This window comes from Sapajus apella, unplaced genomic scaffold (genome assembly GCF_009761245.1).
Source record: "Sapajus apella isolate SASKATOON/1434 unplaced genomic scaffold, GSC_monkey_1.0 scaffold98, whole genome shotgun sequence".
In the NCBI taxonomy this organism is placed as follows: Eukaryota; Metazoa; Chordata; class Mammalia; order Primates; family Cebidae; genus Sapajus; species Sapajus apella.
The window spans coordinates 6,800,696-6,822,907 of NW_022437038.1; the positions used below are offsets into that span (position 1 = coordinate 6,800,696).

A 22,212-nucleotide genomic window follows, 5' to 3' on the forward strand; every position below is an offset into this window, starting at 1 on the left:
TCCCACTCCACAGAGGTAGTTTCTTGTATAGTTTTCTAGAAATTTTCTGTGCATATACAATTACTTGTAGGTCAGTTTGTGCAAGTATTACTTTTGTAATATATACTTATTTTTTTAATTAATTTATTTTTGAGATGGGAGTCTTGCTCTGTTGCCCAGGCTGGAGTGCAGTGGTGCAGTCTCAGCTCACTGCAACCTCCACCTCCCAGGTTCAAGCAATTCTCCTGCTTCAGCCTCCCAAGTAGCTCGGATTACAGGCTTCTGCTACTACGCCTGGCCGATTTTTTTCTTTTTTTGAGACAGAGTCTAACTCTGTCACCCAGGCTGGAGTGCAATGGCGTGATCTTGGCTCACAGGTTCAAGTGATTTTTATGCCTCAGCCTCCCAAGTAGCTGGGATTATAGGCATACGCCACCATGCCCGGCTAATTTTTGTATTTTTAGTAGAGACAGGGTTTCGCATGTTGGCCAGGCTGGTCTCAACCTCCTGACCTCAGGTAATCCACCTGCCTCAGCCTCCCAAAGTGCTGGGATTACAGGCGTCAGCCACTATGCCTGGCCTTGATTTTTTTTGCATTTTTAGTAGAGATAGGGTTTCACCATGTTGGCTAGGCTGGTTTCAAACTCCTGGCTTCAAGTGATCCACCTGCCTCAGCCTCCCGAAGTGCTAGGATTACAGACATGAGTCACTGCACCCAGCTGTAATGTACACCTATTTTTATTAGATGATTTGATGACCTTCAAAATTCTCAGAAGGAAAAGCATCATCATTTCCAAAGAGTTTTCTCCTCAAACTACTAGGAATATATGTGAAAAGCTTCAAAACCAATAGAACTTGAAGAACAATTCTTAATGGGGAAAAAAGATAAAAGAGGGCAAATTTCCTCCTTACCTTCTTTGATACATGGGACTCTGCCAAACAGGGTCAGAATCTAATAATAAGGAAATGGTCCAAAGCTATACCCACACCTATACCAGCACCTGCCCAAACAGGTGAAGCAAATCTCAGGCTGTTAAAATTCATTAACAACAGTTTCTCTCAACTTTGAAAACACTGACTCACATTTCATCTTCTGCTAGAGGTCTTACTCATTTCAGGATCCCTCTTTTACAAGTGGGAAATTAGGTCAGTGATTGCTTTGTAACTTCCTCCAAAGATCATAGTGAAGGTCAGAAATTGAACCAGGACTGACTCTCATTAATATTCACCCCACGCTCCTTTTCTTTCTCTCCACTGGCATTAGCAAAAATGATTAAATTACTGGTTCCCAAAATGTGGCTGTTCAAAACCAACTGGGGTACTTTTTAGAAATACATATTCCTGGTCCCCCCACACTCTAAGATTGATTCAAGTCTGGGGAGCAGATATAATTTCAAAAAGAAGCTCATCACATGATCCTGATGATCAGTACTATTTGGGAACCTCTTACTAAAGACTGCCATCCCTAAACCAACAAAACAACTAACAGCATAATTTAAACATTTTGGGCAAGGGAAAACATCCTACTGACTGCTGGTATTACTAGCATTTTCTGGGAGCAGAGAAGGTTTATCTGTGACATTTTTGGTCTAAACAGCTCACCTGTTTAAGAAATCTGGCAGGCTTGAGATGTCTGACTCCACAAGTTCTTTGACTGTCTACTAGTGCTGTCCAATAGAACTTTCTGTGATGATGGAAATATTTATTATACCTGTGCCACCCAATACAGTAGTTGCTAGCCACATATGGCTACGGAGAACAAATGTAGCTAGTATTAATGAGGAAGTTTTAAATTTTATTTAATTTTAAATTAAATAGCCACATGAAGCTAATGGCCAGTATATTAGACAGCTTGGGTCTAGACTTCTGAGACCCTTGATTTAACTGGAGCCCTCCCCTTTTCTGACCCCACTCACCTCTACCCAGGGGTACCTCTGAAGAGATCAGGGTCACATAGAGCTGATAGGTCAGCTGGGGCACTGAGCCCAGGAAGGCTTGGATCTGTGACATACGTTTGTAGGCATTGCGGTGCATAGCCAGAGTCCGGATGGAGTGGCCCACCTCCCATTCTATCAGCACCTCCTCGCCATCTATTAGCATCTTCTTTCGGGTGAGGCTGACGTAGGGCTCCTCCTGCCCCTCTTTCTTCCACAGTGTGAGGTACTTAATCATGGCCTCCAAACATCTGCAGAAGTAAAGCATCATGGGAACTTAACTAAAGCTGTCCTGGGAAGGGAGGTTGTAATGAGGGTAAAAAATAACTTGAGGAGGTTGTGCTACTTTATTTTTAATTTTTTTTTTTTTTTTTGAGACACGATCTTACTCTGTCACCCTGGCTGGAGTGCAGTGGCACAATCATAACTCATTGCAGCCTTGACCTCTTGGGCTCAAGTGATCCTCCCACCTCACCCTTCTGAGTAGCTAGGACTACAGGTACATACCACCATGCCAGCTATTTTTATTTTTATTTTTGTAGAGACGAGATCTTGACATGTTGCCCAGACTGGTCTCAAACTCCCAGGCTCAAGCAATCCTACTGCCTTGACCCAAAGTGCTGGGATCCTAAAGTGCTGGGATATGTGTGAGACACCATGGCCAGCCTGCACTACTTTTTGTCTTTTTCTCTCCTCTGTTCTGATCATTTCTCATAAGTCAAAGGGTTGGTCACGCCTTCTACAAGTTACATGAGTCTAAATCCCTTTTTGTTCAGTCATCGACTGACCTAAGAACACCATTTCAGGAGTACTTCTTTGAGGACTTGAGAAATTGTTTTGTCTTTTTAAGAATAGGCCGGTGGCAGGTAGAAAAGTGCCTTGAACACAATGGTATTAAGTCAATATATTATGTTCCTAGGGAAATGATAAAGGTTCCAAAAGGCCCTGTTTTCTTGCCTCAAATTCATGAGGTAATACAGCCCTCACTCAAAGCATTCAGCTTCATAATCAAGGTTTACAATTCTGATTTTTTTTTTTTGAGACAGTCTCGCTCTGTCATCTAGGCTGGAGTGCAGTGGTGTGATCTCTGCTCACTGCACCTCCGCCTCCTGGGTTCAAGTGATTCTCCTGCCTCAGTCTCCTGAGTAGCTGGGATTACAGGTGAGTGCCACCATGCCTGGCTAAGTTTTTTTTTTTTTTTTTTTTTTTTGGATTTTTAATAGAGATGGGTTTTCACTGTGTTGGCCAGGCTTGTCTTGAACTCCTGACCTCAGGTGATCCGCCCGCCTCTGCCTCCCAGGTACTGGGATTACAGGCGTGAGCCTCCACACCTGGCCAGATTCTGCTTTTTCAAGAGAAGACTCACAGCTATATCACAGCCAAAAAGTCTTGGGAGAGATCAGGGAAAAAAAATCTCTCATATACACAGAAAGCCATGTAAGCAACAAAGGTACTTAAAAGATAACTCAAAACCAAATGAACTACATACCTAGACCCTCAAAAGATCACTGTAATAGTTACTTTTTGTGCCTCCTGGCCTGTTTGTGGACAAAAGCCTTTTAAACTGGATTCTTTCTTTACAAAGAGAAAAACATCCTTATGAAAGCCTATCATCTTTGGAATAAGGGTAAGATGACATTTCCTGCTATGCCCTTCCTATCTCTCCCATACAAATCAGAAGTCTTTAGCAGCTCTGACGTGGCAAGTGGAAGAAAAGCAACTAGAACATCTTGTTCTGGAACACCTGAGTTACCACTTCCCCACTTACCTTGAATGAATAAAAACTGTGGACTGCTTTATGACTAGTAAAAACATTTGTGGAAATTAAGACATCTTCCCCAATAGACTGAGGTGAAGGGTTGTATTTATCTTGTTCACAGCTCTTATCACTTAGTGCATATTTCAGAAATATTTGCTGAGTAAATGAAAGAATGGGAAGAAAAGAATACAGGGTAAGCAACTATGGGAGGAGAGGATAATAATAACAGCAATGAAATTTAACAGACAAGTAGACCAAAGACAAGCTCAGAGAGTGATATGTTCTCCAGGCTTTAGCTCCTGATAGGAAAGTTTGGAACATATGCTGGCTGCCAGTCTCCACCGATCACCCTAAGATTGATGCATGTGTACCATTCTGAAGCATGTAGTTTGAAACTTTCACCTTCTAGGGACAAACTCTAAGACCTGGGAAAGAAAAAGATGCAAGGAAAGAACAGAGAAGAGAAAGCAACACTTTTTTTTCCTATTCTTGTTCTGCATAAGTGGATTTTCAATGAAAAATTTTAGATTTTAACACAAACCCATCAGTGTTATTGCTAAATTGGAGAACAGTATTGGAGAAGTTGGTGACATGAAATGTTCCGTTTACGTTTCTATTCTCAAGGCTATTTTCTGGTTTAAGTAAGGATGTTTACCCATTTACAAGCTTCAGTAAATTAGAATACATTTTCATTTCAGAAGCATGCTTACATTTCATGTAAGGGAGCCAGACCCTACGAGCATCTTCATGTGTCTGATAGCACTAATCAAGTTCCTACCTATCTAACAAGTAATTAGCCTCGAAAATAAGCAAATCCAGAGTATAATTTATGAGTTTTTAATTATCTTTTCTCTGCTATGGGCTTAGCTGCCTGAGGTTATAAATGCTTCCCAATCATTTCTAGTGGAAGTTAAACAACAAAAATAAAAATCAGTACTCAATACTCCACACAGAGGGTTCACAAAACAGAGGAAGTCAAAAAGAGGGGAGGGTGCAGCTGGGTACTTTCTGAAGTTAGTATCTTGAGAGTTTTTGATCGGTTAACTCAATATATTGTATTTGAAAAAGGAGAGATTAATGGTTTATTTGCTTCTCTAGTGACATCTTTAAATTTCTTGGTTTCAAGGTCAAGATGAGGTCTTCCTTTTATAGTTTAACTTCAAAGATTTAGAACTGTACAGGACCTTTAAATCACCCAGTTCAAAGATGCATATAGGCCCTCTGAGTTATATCTGATCAACAGATGTGGTTTTGCCCATCCTGTGTTGTTGTTGTTGTTGTTGGTTTTTTTTAGTCAGTTGTGAACATTTAAAATCATACATTTTATATAAAAATCCTGTCTTTGGAGCATCTCCTGAAAAGCTAGGGGATCTGGCAATACTGGGTCTCAATTCCAACATGGAAACAATGGGCTGGGGCTGTAGAGGGGCTACCTCCTTTAGGCAAGTAATGCAGACTTCAGATTACCATGGTACTCACTACTCCTCAGTATTTCTCTAACACTGAGACTTCGTTTTCATTTATCATCACACACAAGGCTACTGCTTTTTCTTGTACTAGGTCTGCTTCATTCATTTATGATACTTGACTGGTCCCTGCAAGTGTTTAAGTTTAAGACCCATAATTTAGACTAACCCATTTGCTTTACAGATGAGGGAACTGTACATGACTTCCTGTGAAGGCATCTTCAAAGATTTTACCAAGAACACACAACTAGTCAATGTCAGAGGGAAGACTAGACTCCACGTCTCCTGAATTTCAGGCCACTGTTTCTGTTGATATCCCATATTCTCTTTGATGGAGCCTAAGCAATTCCTCCCCACTTAAAAATTTATTGAGAAATTTATCTGGCTTTATTGAGGTATAAGTGACAAATAAAAATTATACATATGTACAGATATGACATTTTATAAAGGAGGGAGTTTCATCCTTAATAAGTTTCACAGACTGTTTTTAGTTGTCTAATGATGAGGTGTCTTCCCATTGCAACACTCTGACCCATATTCCTTGGCTGACTGCAGTTGTCTGCCTCTCTTGCAATCAAGACAAACCTGGTCCATTCCTTACTCCTGAAATCATAAGTTTTGCAACATCTCTCTACCTTGAAAACCCCATAGCATCCAGATGAGACTGTTGACACAGACACTTGTCTCCCTAGGATTAAGTACATTCTCTCCACTTCAAGGCAATCTGAACGGAAATACTTGATACTACTAAATTGTGCTACTGCATCCACATAGAGAGATGAACTGTCTTCCTTTGCCCTCTCCCAACTTTGTATTTTTATTGCAGAAATATACAAAGAGATAAACAGGAGACTGATAACCCGACAGAGAACTGAACTACACTGGGTTGGGGTACCAGATTATCACAGATGGTTCAAAATATTTTCCAGATGTCAAATTCCTCTGGAAAATTTGAAAATGGCAGTAGCACCAGTCCAAGCAGCTCAGGGTAAAGAAAACTTTTACCCAATTTACAAAGCATCCAAAAGGTAGAGTAAAAGTATACACTCAGGCCAGGCAGGGTGGCTCACTTTGGGAGGCCAAGGCAGGAAGATCACTTGAGCCCAGTCTACATAATGAGACCCCATCTGTACAAAAAAAAAAAAAAATTGTTTTTGTTTTGCGATGGAGTCTCACTCTGTCACCCAGGCTGGAGTGCAGTGGAATGATCTTGGTTCACTGCAACTTCCACCTTCCGGGTTCAAGTGATTCTCCCGCCTCAGCCTCCCAAGTAACTGGGATTACAGATGTGCGTCACCATGCCCCACTGATTTTTGGGAGAGACAGGTTTCACCATGTTGGCCAGGCTGGTCTTGAACTCCTGACCTCAGGTGATCCACCCGCCTCGGGCTTCCAAAGTGCTGGGATTACAGGCGCGAGCCACCACATCCAGCCTACAAAATATATTTTTTTAAATTAACCAGGTGTGGTGACGCATACTTTGGTCCCAGCTACTTGGGAGGCTGAGGTGGGAGAATCACTTGATCCCAGGAGATCAAGGCTGCAGTGAGCTATGATCGCGCTACTGCACTGTAGCCTGAGAGACAGAGCAAGACCTTGTCTCAGAAAAAAAAAAAAATTAAAAAAATTAAATTACGCACTCTGCAGCTATGGCCTACATGCACAGGGAGATCATGTCTTGTTGTTCCCACACTAGTTGACACAACCCAAATCCAGACAGCAAACATCCTCTAATAAAGTCTTGTCAATGGTATTGTTCATTGTTTTGGAAAACAGGTACATACCACATGTTCATCATAGTGGCATTTAAGATTTCAGATAAGTTTTTTTGGATGGTAGACAGGTAAGCCGAGAGTGGGAGGAAATGAGAACTGATTAGATTAGAGCCATAATATCCATCTTGTAAATCATCTTTCTCTGCGGGGTTGGGGGGTAAGGAAAAGATTTTAAAGTTGCTCACCTGATAACAGGTCCCAAGAGGATTAGATGCATAAATAATGATAGCGGTTTATCTTTGGCTAGGTCTCTGTGGACAAAAATGAGGGTCAACTGGACCATAATGGATGAAAACATAAAGAAGGAAAAGGTGTATGTCATCCAGTAAGTTTCACTATTCTTTCGATAGATTCTAACCATGTACAAAGCAGATGCAGCCTCCCCACAGTACAAAAAGGTGGAGAAAAGGATGCTAAATGGAAAGGTAAATCGGGGGTTGGCTCCACGGATGACATCTTCCTCCAGAGATGAAACCGGATCCACATTTGGCTCGTCAGGAATTTCATAAACTCTGTCCATTGTCGAGTTTCTTTCTGAACGTTGTGGTCTGATGTTCAGAGCACCCTCCCACGCATCCCCAAGAGAACCCTGTAGCCGCTGCAGTCCAAGTGTAGGTGAGGAGAGCTCTGTCAAGTCCAGTTTGGGAACGGAGATTCACTAGCTAGAGCAAGAGACCACGATCTTCCAGACTCAGATTCGAGTTGGAGTCTGGGATGGAAAACCCAGGAGTACTACTTTGAACTTGACTCTTAATTGACCCAGGATTCCAATCGTCAACATACTTGCTGTGAAACTGGAACAAGACAAAAGCAAGCATCCCAGCGCCCCATCCAGAGTCCAACTCCAGGGACGTGAAGAGTCCTGAGAACAGCAGCTTCCGTGGTGGCTCCTTTCGCAGTCCCTCAGGCAGGGAGTAGCCACTCTGCCGGGGCACCGACGCTCAGCAGCTCCTCACAAAGAGTCCTGACTAGTGTGTCCTCGCAAGCCAGCGGAGAGCTGGGCCAGGGCAGAAGAGGGGGCGCAGTGTGATCGTCCGTTCGGGGGATTCAGTTCAGCGCCTGGGTATCCTAGCTACTGCTAGGCTGTAGCTATTAGCTTGCCTGCTCACCTGCGCGCCCTCAGGATCTTCACTGAGTCCAGGGTTCTCAGGCTGGCTCCTCGGATTCCCCCAAGCCCCGCCCACAAGACCGCCGGGCCTGGGACTGGAGTATTATCACCACCCTGTCTCCCAGTACCGTGTTGGGGGACAGAAGCAGAGTGCGCGCGCTCTACAAGATCAAGAAAAGGCTGGAGAGGCTGCTTCTCCACGGAGAAACTTTGCTAGTGAGAGGCACTACGTGCGGGGCGCCAACCTGGCTCGACAGATGTCGCCAAACTCTTGGACGCCGTCTGGTGCCAGGGTCCTGCCTGGCTTGTGATTCCTGCTGCGAAAGGTCGTCAGCTTCAAGAACTAAGGCACCAGGACGGTGGGGCGGGCGAGATGGGCGGGATGGCTGGGGCCAAATAAAACCAGCTGGAGAGTTCCAGGGGGACGGCCAGGAGAAGGGGGACAAAAGGAGGCTCGGGCCACTCTTCAGAAGCACTTCTGACCGCGATTTCCAGACCCAGGCGGGAGCCACAGCTTCACTCTTCCCTAAGAGCAGCAGGCACCCACTTCTACCCCGCCCTCCCTAACTAGTTAAGTGGCTTGCTCCCACACTCTACCCACGCGGTTAGGCAGGTGTGTCTCCCTCGGCCGCAGGGTTGAACCTCCCTAGGTCCTACTGCCCTCCAGATAATATCATGAAAGGGAGAACCTGGGAAGAATTGGGTCAGAGTTTTCAGCCGAGGGAAGATGGAACAGGATAGAGGTCAAGACTCAAGGTCAGCCCACAGACACTGAGCTCCTATTTTATGCCTTGATTTCTCCACTTGCAAAATGAGGCCAGGATAGGAGCTTTAGAATGAACTTACAGGTCTTTGGTTGAAAGGTTATGAAGTGCCAAATTCGAAACAGACTGGCAGAGCCAAGAGAGCGCTGTTAGTAAAAACTGAGAGGGGTGTCTTAAAGAGCTTTGAAAATTACCTGTATTAAGTGTAATCCTCCCCCATCTCACTGAGCTTTTGTTTGCATGTCTTCATTTACATAATTCTAAACCTCACAGAAAAAGAGAAAACGGCTGCCTCCTGGTAATAATATAAATGTAGGCCAGGCACAGTGGCTCATGCCTGAAATCCCAGCACTTTGGGAGGCCAAGGCAGGCAGATCACTTGAGGCCAGGAGTTCAAGACCAGGGTGGTCAACATGGTAAAACCCAATCTCTACTAAAAATACAAAAATCAGCCAGGCATGGTGGTGCCTGACTGTAATCCCAGCTACTCAGGAGGCTGAGGCAGGAGATTCACTTAAACCCGGGAGGCAGAAGTTGCCATGAGCAGAGATCACACCACTGCACTCCAGCCTGGGTGACAGAGCAAGACTATGTCTCAATAACAACAATAATAATAATATCAATGTAGCAGAGCCTGTGCCAATCTCCTTTTGCTGCAGGAAGTCAGTAAAACAAATCTATGTGAGCGGCCAAGTAGCAGCACCAAAATGATGGCCTACAGATTGTCCTGTCATTATGTTGTTTTATAAGGTTTCCATGATTACTGCCTCCTTTCGCCAGGGCTGATTCAGAGACAGGTTCAACATCTAAAGGTTGTTGCCTTCTGAAGCAGACTCCCCATCTTGGTTTGCACCTGTGCTAGAAGCTGGGCTAGGAGGCTGCTCCCTTCTCCTTTCCATTTCATGAGGGAGGACAACACTATTGAGAACAACTTCAGAGAGTGTTCTTTTTCTTATTAGTTGGGACATTTCAATTGGGACAAGGTTCTACACCACCAATATATGGTGCAGAACCTCTGTGGCTCCTTGGGTACCTGTTCACAAGGTGAATCTCAGGCCAAGTGACGAACTCATCCCATTTCACTGGGATAGGGTGAGTTGGTGCCCCTTAACATGGGAGAGTCAGCAGGGCATGATGGCTCACGCCTGTAATCCCAACATTTTGGGAGGCTGAGGCGGGTGGGTCACCTGTGGTCAGGAGTTTGAGACAAGCCTGACCAACATGGTGAAATCCCATCTCTATTAAAAATTCAAAAATTAGCTGGGGGTGGCAGTGGGCACCTGTAATCCCAGGTACTCGGGAGGCTGAGGCAGAAGAATCTCTTGAACACGGGAGGCAGAGGTTGCAGTGAGCCAAGATAGCACCATTGTACTCCAGCCTGGGTGACAAGAGTGAAACTCCATCTCAAAATAATAGTAATAATAATAATAATTAAATAATAAAACATGAGAGCATAAAGCTACAAAGAAGAATGTAGAATCCCAACATTTACCTTTTAGCCTTTCCTCCTTCTTCTCCATGGCCTCGTCTCTCCCCAAATACACAAATTTACAATGACTTCCTACTTTGTTCCAAAATAACTCTTTCTGTCTGTCATTCAAGGCTCTGTATAATCACCACATTACTTCCCTCTCAAACTTTATTGCCCACAATACCCCTACCACAAGGCTGGCCAGTTTTCTCACTTCTCCTATTTGCCTTGCTCACTCCCACTTCTGTGTCTTGTTGATGCGATTTACAACCCCCTTCACCCTTTTCTCCATTGGTCCAAACTGTAACTTTCTTTCAAGGGTGAGCCCAAGTGCTACCTCCTGCAAGAAGCCTTCTGTTGCCTCTCCAACCCTGACTTTTCTTTGTCATTGTGCTACTGGCACATGCTCTCTTGTACTAGTCCTACAACTCTTTTTTTTTGAGATGGAGTCTCTCTCTGTCGCCCAGGATGGAGTGCAGTGGCACGATCTTGGCTCACTGCAACATCTGCCTCCTGGGTTCAAGTAATTCTCTTGCCTCAGCCTCCTGAGTAGCTGGGACTACAGGCACATGCCACCACGCCCGGCTATTTTTTGTATTTTTAGTAGAGACAGGTTTTATCACGTTGGTCACTCTTGTCTCGAACTCCTGACTTCATGATCCAATTGTCTTGGGCTCCCAAGTGCTGGGACTGCAGGCGCGAGCCACTGCACCTGGCCCCTAGTCCTTCAACTATTTCTGTGTTTGTCCTGCCTCCCCCCAAAAAGTGTAAAGTTAGTGAGGGAAGAATACGCAATGATTGTTTATGGTGCCACTTGTTGATGACAATGGTGCTTGACAAATGGGGATGATGATGAAGCTTCCTCCCCCATACTTCCTCAATGAAACCATGAAAGACTCAGACACACTCATCTCTAAAAGCTGTGGCATGGCCACTGTAGCTGGGGAATAAACTCCTCAGGCTGAATGAGCACTGTTTCATTCAGCCATCAGCTCACAGAGGTTTCCAGGCCACATGACCTGTCCCTTCTCAAGAATTTCTACAGCATTTTTTTTTTGTTCGTTTATACCAGAGTATAGCACCAAAATTATTTCAAGTGTATTCATTTTTATTCCCCAACTAAATTATCATGGGCTCCTTGAGGTCAGAGCTCCTATTACTATACTTTTGTTGGACTCCCCCATGACTGGTATAGATCTGTAAAGTTCCTGTCACCTGATCCCCCTCACCCACCAACTTCTCTATTTTCAGTCCTAGGACTCTCTGGCGCTTTAGGTCACTAAATCCTCTGGTCTCTTATTTCCCTGTTCCTTTGCGCTGCTGGGAGAAGCTAGCAGAGAATTCGCGATTTCTGCCCAAACACTCTTTGCTCTCTCAGGCCATCTCTAGACTCCAGCTCTTCTTGGGACTGAAGATGCTGGCAATGTTGGCAGTCATAAGGCTGCTGAGGTTCTAGGAACTCCTTCCCCATTAAGAGCACTGATCTCCCACGGACTGGTCATCTGAGGTGACACCTAGGCTGCTCCCTGAATGCCAGGTAGTGTTCAAGCATCAATTTCTCTATGTTTTTTTTTTTTTTTTTTTTTTTATTGAGACAGAGTTTCGTTCTTGTTACCCAGGCTGGAGTGCAATAGCGTGATCTTGGCTCACCACAACCTCCGCCTCCTGGGCTCAAGCAATTCTCCTGCCTCAGCCTCCCGAGTAGCTGGGACTACAGGCGCACGCCACCATGCCCAGCTAATTTTTGTATTTTTTAGTAGAGACGGGGTTTCACCATGTTGACCAGGATGGTCTCGATCTCTTGACCTCGTGATCCACCCACCTTGGCCTCCCAAAGTGCTGGGATTATAGGCGCGAGCCACCGCGCCCGGCCCCCAATTTCTCTATGTTCTATATTCATCCCAATATTAGCTGCTTTGCTTTGGGGCCACACTGCTTCCAGCCAATGACTGAGCATAGCAGGGATACTAAGTCAGATCCATTTCTGGAAGACAGAACTATTCCAACAGGCAGCTTGGCTACAGGACTCTCATCAGCCAGGGCAAATTTTATTAGAACTGCTCTTCAGTCCAAGATTCTTCCTTCCAAACCTTCTTCTTGCCTTCTCTTATCTATAAAGGTCAGGTTTACATTGCAATCTGACAGCTCTTCCAGCCTCTTCCAGTTCTCACCTTGTTATGGGCATTTCCTGCAATCAATCTCTTGCATAACTAATCCCATCTTTTAGTATCTGCTCCTTGGAGAATCTGCGCTAACACTGATGGCAGTAGGAGTGGTGGGTGGTAGGCATTCACTAGTGCTAGGGAGGTGATCTGGCAATGGTCCAAGGTTCATGATGTTTCCTGTTGCTTTCTACTCTTAGTTTGCCTATTGCATCATCATGTAGTCTAGGGGGAGTCTCTTTCTCCTATTGGTGGTAGTAACAGTGGCAGCTGTGATGTTGGCTATGTAGGCCTGAGTCTAGTTCTCTAGTCCAGCTGGTGATTTTGTGAGCTGTTCAATATACTTTCAATATACACATTTTCTGTCTAAATTTGCCAGTCAATTTATGTTGCTCACAACTGAAAACCCTCTGGATTATACATCGAACTGACAAAAACATTCAATCACAATACACCATGATAAGGGTTGTGTATTAGTCCATTCTCACACTGCTATAAAGAAATACCCATGGCTGGGCATGGTGGCTCACACCTGTAACCCCAGCAGTTTGGGAGGCCAAAGTGGGTGGATCACTTGAGGCCAGGAATATGAGACAGAGCAAGACTCCCTATCAAAACAAAGCAAAACAAAACAAAACAAAAAACACTGTGGGATTTAGTCTTGAATCTGTCTCTAAGTCTTCATGTCATCTTGGGTTTCTCTGGAATTTCTAAGATCTCTTCTAACTCTAACATCTGGTGACTCCCCATTTAAGCATGGCAAATTGATTCTACACACAGCACTGTGGTTACACAGCCACTTCAACAGGTAAATCACCAACGTGTCCTAAAGCTATACTCTCACATGTGAAATATGTATAATCATGTTGATAATCACCAAAGATGAGATGCAATGTAAACATCCATCAATAAAGAACTGCTAAAATACATTCTGGTACATCTGCAGTAATTATGAAATACTTAGATTCCACACAGTCCTGCCCTACAGCCATAAAGAAGCTCTGTATGTACTGATATGAAACAGTTTCCAATATATATTAGGGGATAAAAGCAAGGTGCAGGATATCATTTATGGTATGCTATAATTTGTATAAAACTTAAGGATATAAAGAAAAAATATAAGGTTATACATATACATTCATATGCAGAGTATCTCTGGAAGGAGGCACAAGAACCTGGTAACTGATTGCCTCCAGGGAAGGGAAATGGACAACTAAAGAGATGGCAGGGAATATATGTATTAATCTTGTCAAAGCATTAAAAAGAGAATCTTAACCAACCGTGTAATAGACCTCTCTTTTTCAACCACCTAACAGAACCTAAGAGAACAAAGTTAGAGGTGACTTTGTTTCTGAAAGCAGAAAGAAGTTTCTGAGGCTACGTTCTGGCTCGGACTGGCTCAGAAGTACGTAGGTAGCTATCATGGGTCTTAGCTGTTTCCTTCCCTCCCTGCCGCACTTGACTTGAAGGTGCACCTTGAGAGTTGCTTCAGGCAGCTGACAATGCAAAGGAAACTGGAGAGGCTAGAAGCCTCTGTGTCAGTGAGGTCTGGAAGAAGAGTGAAGCAGCAACCAGAAGTTAACATGCTTTCAAGTAAGGCATCTGAACAGACTTTCTCACTGCTTCAGAAACCTGTTGCCGCACCTCCAGGGTAAGTCAAGGGATCAAGTGACACCAGGACCCCAGGCCACGTACCAAGATAACATATCAAATTTTATTTCCACACTCAGTTCCTCTGAAGAGCAAAAGAGTGTCTGTTCTTTTCTTTGGAAATAAATAACACAAATAGCATCCACTGAAAGCTAGTTTTTCAAAAGGACAAAGTTTAAAAAGATATATCATTCATAGCCAAGAACTAACCATAGGTTAACACACTCAGTGGGAAAAGCAATACATCCCGTTGAGACTTATATTATGAAGGATAGTTATATATAAAATTAATGGAAGCATTATGCTTTGAAATACAACTCATTCAGCAAAAAGTCTAGAACTCAGTTTTAACATACCAAATGGGCACATTTAACTTTTTTTTTTTGCAAAAGGTAATTGATTGGTTTTAATTATCATACAAATTGTAATAAACTAAAGAGCTCTTTCATTTAAATAATATCATATCAAAAAAAAAAGAATAAATAATATCATATCAACATTTACTGAGTGCTTACTATGTGCCAAGTACTGTTGTGAACCCTCTATGATCTAATTTAACACCTGCAATGCCCTTATGAGATAGCAGCTATAATCATCTCCAGTTTATAGATAAGGAAGTTGCAACACAGAAAAGTTATGAAAACTTGTCTAAGCTAAAATCGCTGAGGTAGTAGAGCTTGGATTTGAACCGAGCAAGTCAGGCTTTGGTGCCTGGGCCCTAGTCATTTAAAACAGCAAACAAATTGTGTTGAAAATTAAAATATGACCTGCAGGGAAATTTAGGAGTCAATTTGACAATTCCAAGGATACCAGCCAGGAAGAAAATCTGAATTTGTGAAGCTCATGTCTGAACTACTTTAACAGTCACCAAACTGGTTTCCTTACTCTAGTCTCTACACTCTACACTGTCCTACCCTATTAAGCTTCCTAAGATACTGCTATTATCACATCACTCCCTTCACCAAAAGCTCCCATGGGCTCCTTTCTGTCTATCTAATAGATCTCAAACTTGAATGTGCATCATCTACATCTGGGAAGCTTGCTAAAAATACTGATTTCTTAGCCTCCAAGCCAGAAAATTTGATTTAGTAGGTCAAGGTGGGGCCTGAGAATCTGTGTTTTAAGCAAGCCTGGCAAAACATCTGTGGACAGCCCAAACTCTGTGTGCTAGGATTCAAGGCTGTCCATGTCCTGGCCCAAATGCACCTAATTCCCAATATGAGTGCTCTATTTTAGAATAGTCATTGTCCTCAAACTTCTCATGTAGGAGACATTTTTTAACTCGAAACATTTGCCCACCCCTTCCAACCCATCCAGAATAACCTCTTGCCTTCTTTCCTTCTATCCAAACACTGTAACTTACTTTACAAGACTCTTTAAATTCTCCGGCCAAGAGGGTATCGCTTGTTTTCTGAATAACTAAATCTCTACTGTCTGACTCCAATTCTTTTGGTATTTAACTGGTCTCAAGAGTATATGCCTTGCTCCCCTAATAACAGTGATGGCTTTTTCAGGGCAGCCAGAGCTGCAATGTCCATTAGGGTAGCCACAAGCCACACATGGTTATTTAAACCTAAGCTAATTAAGATTAAATAAAATTAAAATTTCAGGCCTGGCACTGTGGCTCATGTCTGTAATCCTACCACTTTGGGAGGCCAAGGCGAGTGGATCACCTTTTGAGGTTAAGAGTTCGAGACCAGCCTGGTCAACATATAGTGAAACCCCGTCTTTACTAAAAATACAAAAATTAGCTAGGCATGGTGGTGCATGCCTGCAATCCCAGCTGCTTGGGAGGCTGAGGTAGGAGAATCGCTTGAACCTGGGAGGCAGAGCTTCCAGTGAGCTGAGATCATGCCACTGTACTCCAGCCTGGGTGACAGAGCCAGACTCTGTCTCAAAATAAATAAATAAAATTTCCGTTCCTCAGTCACACTAGAGCACTATCATATTTCAAGTGCTCAATAACCACATGTGTATGGATATATTGCACAGATATAGAAGATGTCCACATCACAGAAAGTTCTAATGGACAAACACAAAGAGTCTGCTGTGGCTGTCACAGCCGCAGCTACCTTCTTATATATTCTCCCTATTAACATTGCTTCCTGTGAACTTAAGTAAATATGTCTCCTGAGAGCAAAAAGTGATCAAATCTTTTTAAACTCTGATTCCCATTTCCAATAAAAATACGGAGCTCAAAAGATGGATCTCAAATGTAAGTGTCACTCAGCATTTCTTTTTTTTTTTTTTTTTGAGATGTAGTCTCAGCTCACTACCACCTCTGCCTCCTGGGTTCAAGGGATTCTCCTGCCTCAGCCTCCCAAGTAGCTAGGATTACAGGCACACACCACCATTCCTGGCTAATTTTTGTATTTTTAGTAGAGTTGGGGTTTCACCATGTTGGCCAGGGTAATCTTGAACTCCTGACCTCAGGTGATCCACCTGCCTCAGCCTCGAAAAGTGCTGGGATCACAGGCGTGAGCCACCGCACCCAGCCTATCAGTCAGCATTTCTAATCAAGCCTCAACCCTTCCCTTCTCTCAATTCTCATCCTTCTGTACCTCTCTGCTGCATTTGGCACTCTGTAGACCAGACTTTCTTCTCCTACTCAAAATGCTCTCCTCCTTTGCTTCTCTGATACTGTAACAACAACAAGAAGAAAGATCATCACAAATTTATTAATTATTTACTTACCTTGTGCAAGGCACCATGCTGAGCACTTTACATACCTTAACAACCACACTAGGTAAATACTATTATTATCTCCATGTTATAGATGAGGTATCTGAAGTTCAAAGAGGTTAGTTGATCTGCTCAAGGTCACTGAAATAGAGGTAGTAGGACTAGAACCCAAACAGCTCCCAAGGCTATCCTCATGAGTCATTACTAGATCAAATGCATAAAAAAAGGCAGGTCAGATCATCAAAGGACAGAAACAACCCATTCAAAAGGGTCTCCTCTTTTATTTTCCTCCTTTTTGCCTGCCCTTCTAAAACTCTCTTTCTCACTCTATCTCACATACCCCTCTGGTATATTTTCGAGGTCTTGACAGCCTGGGGAATTTAAAGGCAATTGCTAAGTAATTGAGAAAAAAGCAACCACAGGAGCTCCAGGAGAGCAGGGGCCATGTACTGCCTTTCATTTTCCAGAATTTCGTCTTCTCCTATACCCTGTAGACCCTTTACATGAAAACCTACATTGTTCAGCACTCAGAATTTTGATCCAGCTACTATGCAAATAGTCCATTTTAATCATACCAGAGGCCATTTATAGCTTTTTGGTTCTCTGGGTTTGGCTCTGTGTCCAGTAGCTGCTGCCAAAGCTAGTCAAACGTGACTGAGAAGTGCTGGAGGAGTTCAGCTTTAGGTTGGAACAGTCACCAGCTTACTAGTGTTTCACATTACCATAACTTTAATCAGGTCAAACTCAGCATTCCTGGCCAGTAGACAGGGAACGAGAATGTGGGGGGAAAAAAGTTTATAGCAACCTTGCCCTCTGCCTTCATGTAAAACAGATACTAACTCCACTCCCACCAAACTTACCAGGCTCCCATAACATGTTCTATGCTATACAAAGCCTAGCTACCGGAGACAAGGAGCCAAGTTAATGACCGTGCAGACCGTTTAGATTTTGAAGCCTCTACTACTTCGGCTAAGGAAGAATAAGGAAAAGTCCAGTATCTGACAAGACTAGGCTTAATAAGGAAAAAAATGAAAAAAAAAAAAAAAAAAAAAGAAAGGAAGGAAGAATAAGGAAAACTGGCTTCTCGTCCTAGTTATGTAACTGACTCTGTGTGTTTGTGTGTGTGTGTGTTTGTGTGTGTGTATTTAGTGAGAGCTCTTTTCCTTTTACTCTCTATGCACATAACATAAACATTAAATCTATGCATGTACCATAAGCATAAATTCTTTTTAAATTTTCCTTTTACTATCTATGCATGTACCACAAATAATATATAATAGGATATTGTTTTATGTTTTTATACTTTAATACTATTATACAGAATTTTCTATAACTTTTTTTTCCCTCAACAGTATTTTTTTTTTTTTTGAGGTGGAGTTTTGCTCTTGTCGCCCAGGCTGGAGCGCAATGGCACAATCTCAGCTCACTGCAACCTCCACCTGGGTTCAAGCAATTCTCCTGCCTCAGCCTCCTGAGTAGCTGGGATTACAGGTGCCCACCACCAGACCCAGCTAATTTTTGTATTTTTAGTAGAGATGAGGTTTCACCATGTTGGCCAGGCTGGTCTCAAACTCTTGACCTCAGGTGATCCACCCGCCTTGGCCTCCCAAAGTGCTGAGATTACAGGCATGAGCCTTCGTGCCCAGCCAACAGTATGGTTTTGATATATTTTGCTGTAGTTTTGTGTTGCTACATATGGCTATAATTCATTCATTTTAAATGCCGTATGGAATCCCATCAGATGAATACACCATAGTTCGTGCATTCACTCTGTTGATGATCATTCAGGTTGCTTTTCATTTTTTACTGTCTCAAACAAAATCCTTCAATGGACATCTACATATGTATATGTATCCTTATGTACATGTGGGAAAGTTTCTCTTGGTTAAATATCTAAGAGTGATATTACTTTGTCACTGGGATATGCCTAAGTTCAGCTTTGGTAGATACTGCCAAATAGCTTTTTAGAGTAGTTGTACCAATTTATATAATCACCAGTAGTGTACAAAAGTTCCAATAAATCCCCATCTTCACCAATACATGATAATGTCAGTCTTTCTTCATTTGAGCTGTTCTGATGGGTGTGCAACAGTATCTCATTGTGGTTTTAGTTTTAATTTCCCTCATTACTAGTGAGATAGAGCACTTTTCATAGATTTATCATCTGATATGCTCTCTTAAAGCAGATATCAACAGAAATAAGAAAGGGGTGGCATGATGAACATGGGGGGAGGAAGTGAACACTGTAGAAAGGAGAGTCTAAGGACACTAAATCCACCTTTTTGTTTTGTTTTGTTTTGCTTTGTTTTTGAGACTGAGTTTCACTCAGGGTGAAGAGTGGATCAGGAGGGGTAAGTAGAAGATACCTGGTACCCCACCTGTGACACATATACTCAACTGAAATACATCTAAACGAGAACACTGTATTCCTCTGACCAAGCCAAGAGAGAACAGACTACTATTTTGGACAAGGTTAAGCTCAACTAATTAATCACTAAATGAGGATCAATAATTTCCAGAGTATCCCCCAATTAGATGTCCTATAATGATCTAAAACTCAACACAACTGAAACTTAATTCATCTTCCACTGCCACCATAATTTAGCTTTCCCATTTCCCTACCCGTGGTAGCCTTTGGACTTGCCAGTTTCTCAGCCAGCAACATCCTTTCATTTCCTCTCTGCGTATTTACATCTTAATTACCCTTTAAGGTCCAATTCAAATACCTCTCCCTATTCTGACAGGTCTATCCCCAAATTACGTTAGCCACTACTGATGCTCCTTGTCTATGAAGTCCCGTGGCCAGTAATTTAGTCACTATTGTCAAGTACTGCTATTTAACTGGCTTATGTATACATATCATCACGCTAATTAAATACTACACTTCTGAAGGGCAGGAACTATGCATTAACTTTCTTTTTCTCCTCATCAAAGCAAAGCAACTTAGACTTATTACATATAATGAGTATACACCTGAAGAATAAAGATAGGGAAAAAAATAGCAGGGAACCAAATTTCCAATCTCATTTATACATGAAAGCTTTTCAGAAAAACCCTAGCCTGGACTTATGTGGAAATCTATAGGCACAAAGGACAGCTCTGCTTACCGTCTATCCAATTGGCATTTAAAAAACATTCTTCTAAATAACCCTTGGGTTAAACAGAAAATCAAAACAGAGATTAGAAACTGTTTGAAAATAATCAGCAGGGAAATCAGAACCCATCAAAACCTATACTATCCAGCTTAAAGTGGTTCATAAGAAAGTTGTAGCATTACATTCACTTATTTATTCCAATATATTCAAATATATTTCAACTGATAATACATGATTTTTTTTTTTTTGAGAGAGGGTCTGGCCGGGCGCGGTGGCTCAAGCCTGTAATCCCAGCACTTTGGGAGGCTGAGGCGGGTGGATCACGAGGTCAAGAGATCGAGACCATCCTGGTCAACATGGTGAAACCCTGTCTCTATTAAAAATACAAAAAATTAGCTGGGCATGGTGGTGCGTGCCTGTAATCCCAGCTACTCAGGAGGCTGAGGCAGGAGAATTGCCTGAACCCAGGAGGCGGAGGTTGCGGTGAGCCGAGATCGCGCCATTGCACTCCAGCCTGGGTAACATGAGTGAAACTCCGTCTCACAAAAAAAAAAAAAAAAAAAAAAAAAAGAGAGGGGGTCTGGTTCTGTTGCCCAGGCTGGAGTGCAGGGCTACGATCTCGGCTCACTGCCATCCTCTCACCTCAGCCTCCTGAGTAGCTAGGACTACAAACACAGGCCAACATGCCCAGCTAATTTTTGTATTTTTTTGGAGGGATAGAGTTTCACCATGTTGCCCAGGCTGGTATTCTACTGCTGAACTCAAACGATCCACCTACCTCAGCCTACCAAAGTGCTGAGACGGCAGACATGAGCCACCATGACCAGCCAATATGTGAATTATTTTGATTGACAATAAATGCACTGAACAGTCAACTCAAGAATACAGATAAGTAACAAAATAGCATGCCCAAAGAAAGTAGAAAGAAAGAAGTACTTTAAAAAAAATCAATTACCCATTTCTCGCTAGTCCTCCCTCTTACAATAAAACAGAAAACCTTGATGTAAAAACAATCAAGCATGAGAAGACTTTGAAAGGTGGAGAAGACAAGGTGGATTGCCTAGGGACTTAGGATATAAAGAACACTACAGTAGTGAGCTGTCTTCCATAAATTCCAGATGGGGCGCTGGAGAAGCCTGCAACCTGAAACTGCCAACAGGCCCAGACCCAAAAAAGAGGCCCTAGAAAAGAGTGTTCCCTTTAGTTAAATGACCAGGAAATGGGGTGGCCTAGCAGAACAGAAAATCGTTTTGATAATACCCATTCTACTCTAATCAAACATCAAAGGAAAATTTGCCCCTACCCTGTGGTGTCAGCTGTGCCAAACAGAGATACCCATGTCTGCCTCCACATAGCAGCAGTCAGGCAGGGCAACTAGGCCTTGTGCCTCCCCCACAGGAGTGGTATCAGCAGGGCCAAACAGGAGTGAACTTCCACCCTGTCTCCTCAGTTGCAAAGAGGTGGAACCAGTCTATGAGAGGTGGTGCTAGATGGCACTCCACTTTTCCCACTGGGGTAGTCTCAGTAGGGCCATCCCTACCTGACAGCAATGAGTTGGTGTAAGTCATCCTTCCATTCCCCATTCTCCCACCTGGAAGGGCCCCAGCAGTGAGCTGAACTTCCACCCTTGCCTCCAGTGCCAACAAGGTAGAACAAAACAGTGTGGCAGTATTCTGCTTCTCCCTAATCCCTACGTCAACAAGGCCCGACAGGGAGCAGAATTTACAATCTGACCCAGCAGCAGCAAAGTGAAGTGAGTCTGTACTATGCTTTTGCCAGGGAGGAATCTGCAAGGCTGAGTGGGGAACTAAATTTTTACTTCCATCCATTGGCAACAAAGCGGAGCGAGGTGCTTCACTTTTGCCAGCATCAGCAGGGTCCAGCAGAGAGCTGTATATCCACTCCAACGCAGACCCACACACCACATTTAACACAGGGTGACTGCCTCCAAAAAAGGAAAAAGAAACAGGATGTCTCGGTTTTTGGTTTCTTTTTTTGAGAGACGGAGTCTCGCTCTGTCACCCAGGGTGGTGTAGAGTGGTCTTGATCTTCTGACCTCATGATCTGCCCGCCTCAGCCTCCCAAAGTGCTGGGATTACAGGCGTGAGCCACCACACCTGGCTTACTTTTTTTTTTTTGACGGAGTCTTGCGGTGTTGCCCAGGCTGAAGTGCACTGGCACGATCTCGGCTCACTGCAACCTCTGCCTCCCAGGTTCAAGTGATTCTCCTGCCTCAGTTTTCCAGGTAGCTGGGACTACAGGTGTGTGCCACCATGCCCAGCTAATTTTTGTATTTTTAGTAGAGATGGGGTTTCACAATGTGTGGGCCAGGCTGGTCTCAAACTCCTGACCTCAGGTGATCCACCC

General features: G+C 43.3%; 1 protein-coding gene across 1 annotated transcript in view; it reads right to left on the reverse strand.

Moving 5' to 3' along the window:
• The window catches only part of XKRX (XK related X-linked), a 16,641-nt gene extending 7,499 nt beyond the window's left edge, over nt 1-9,142 (reverse strand). The window contains exons 1-2 of the mRNA XM_032257787.1: nt 7,099-9,142; nt 1,896-2,164 (exon numbers count right to left, since the gene is read on the reverse strand). Of these exons, the coding sequence (XP_032113678.1) occupies nt 1,896-2,164; nt 7,099-7,433 (604 nt within the window). The 5' untranslated portion in view covers nt 7,434-9,142. The remainder of the gene's footprint in view (nt 1-1,895; nt 2,165-7,098) is intronic.
• Nucleotides 9,143-22,212: the final 13,070 nt, after the last annotated feature.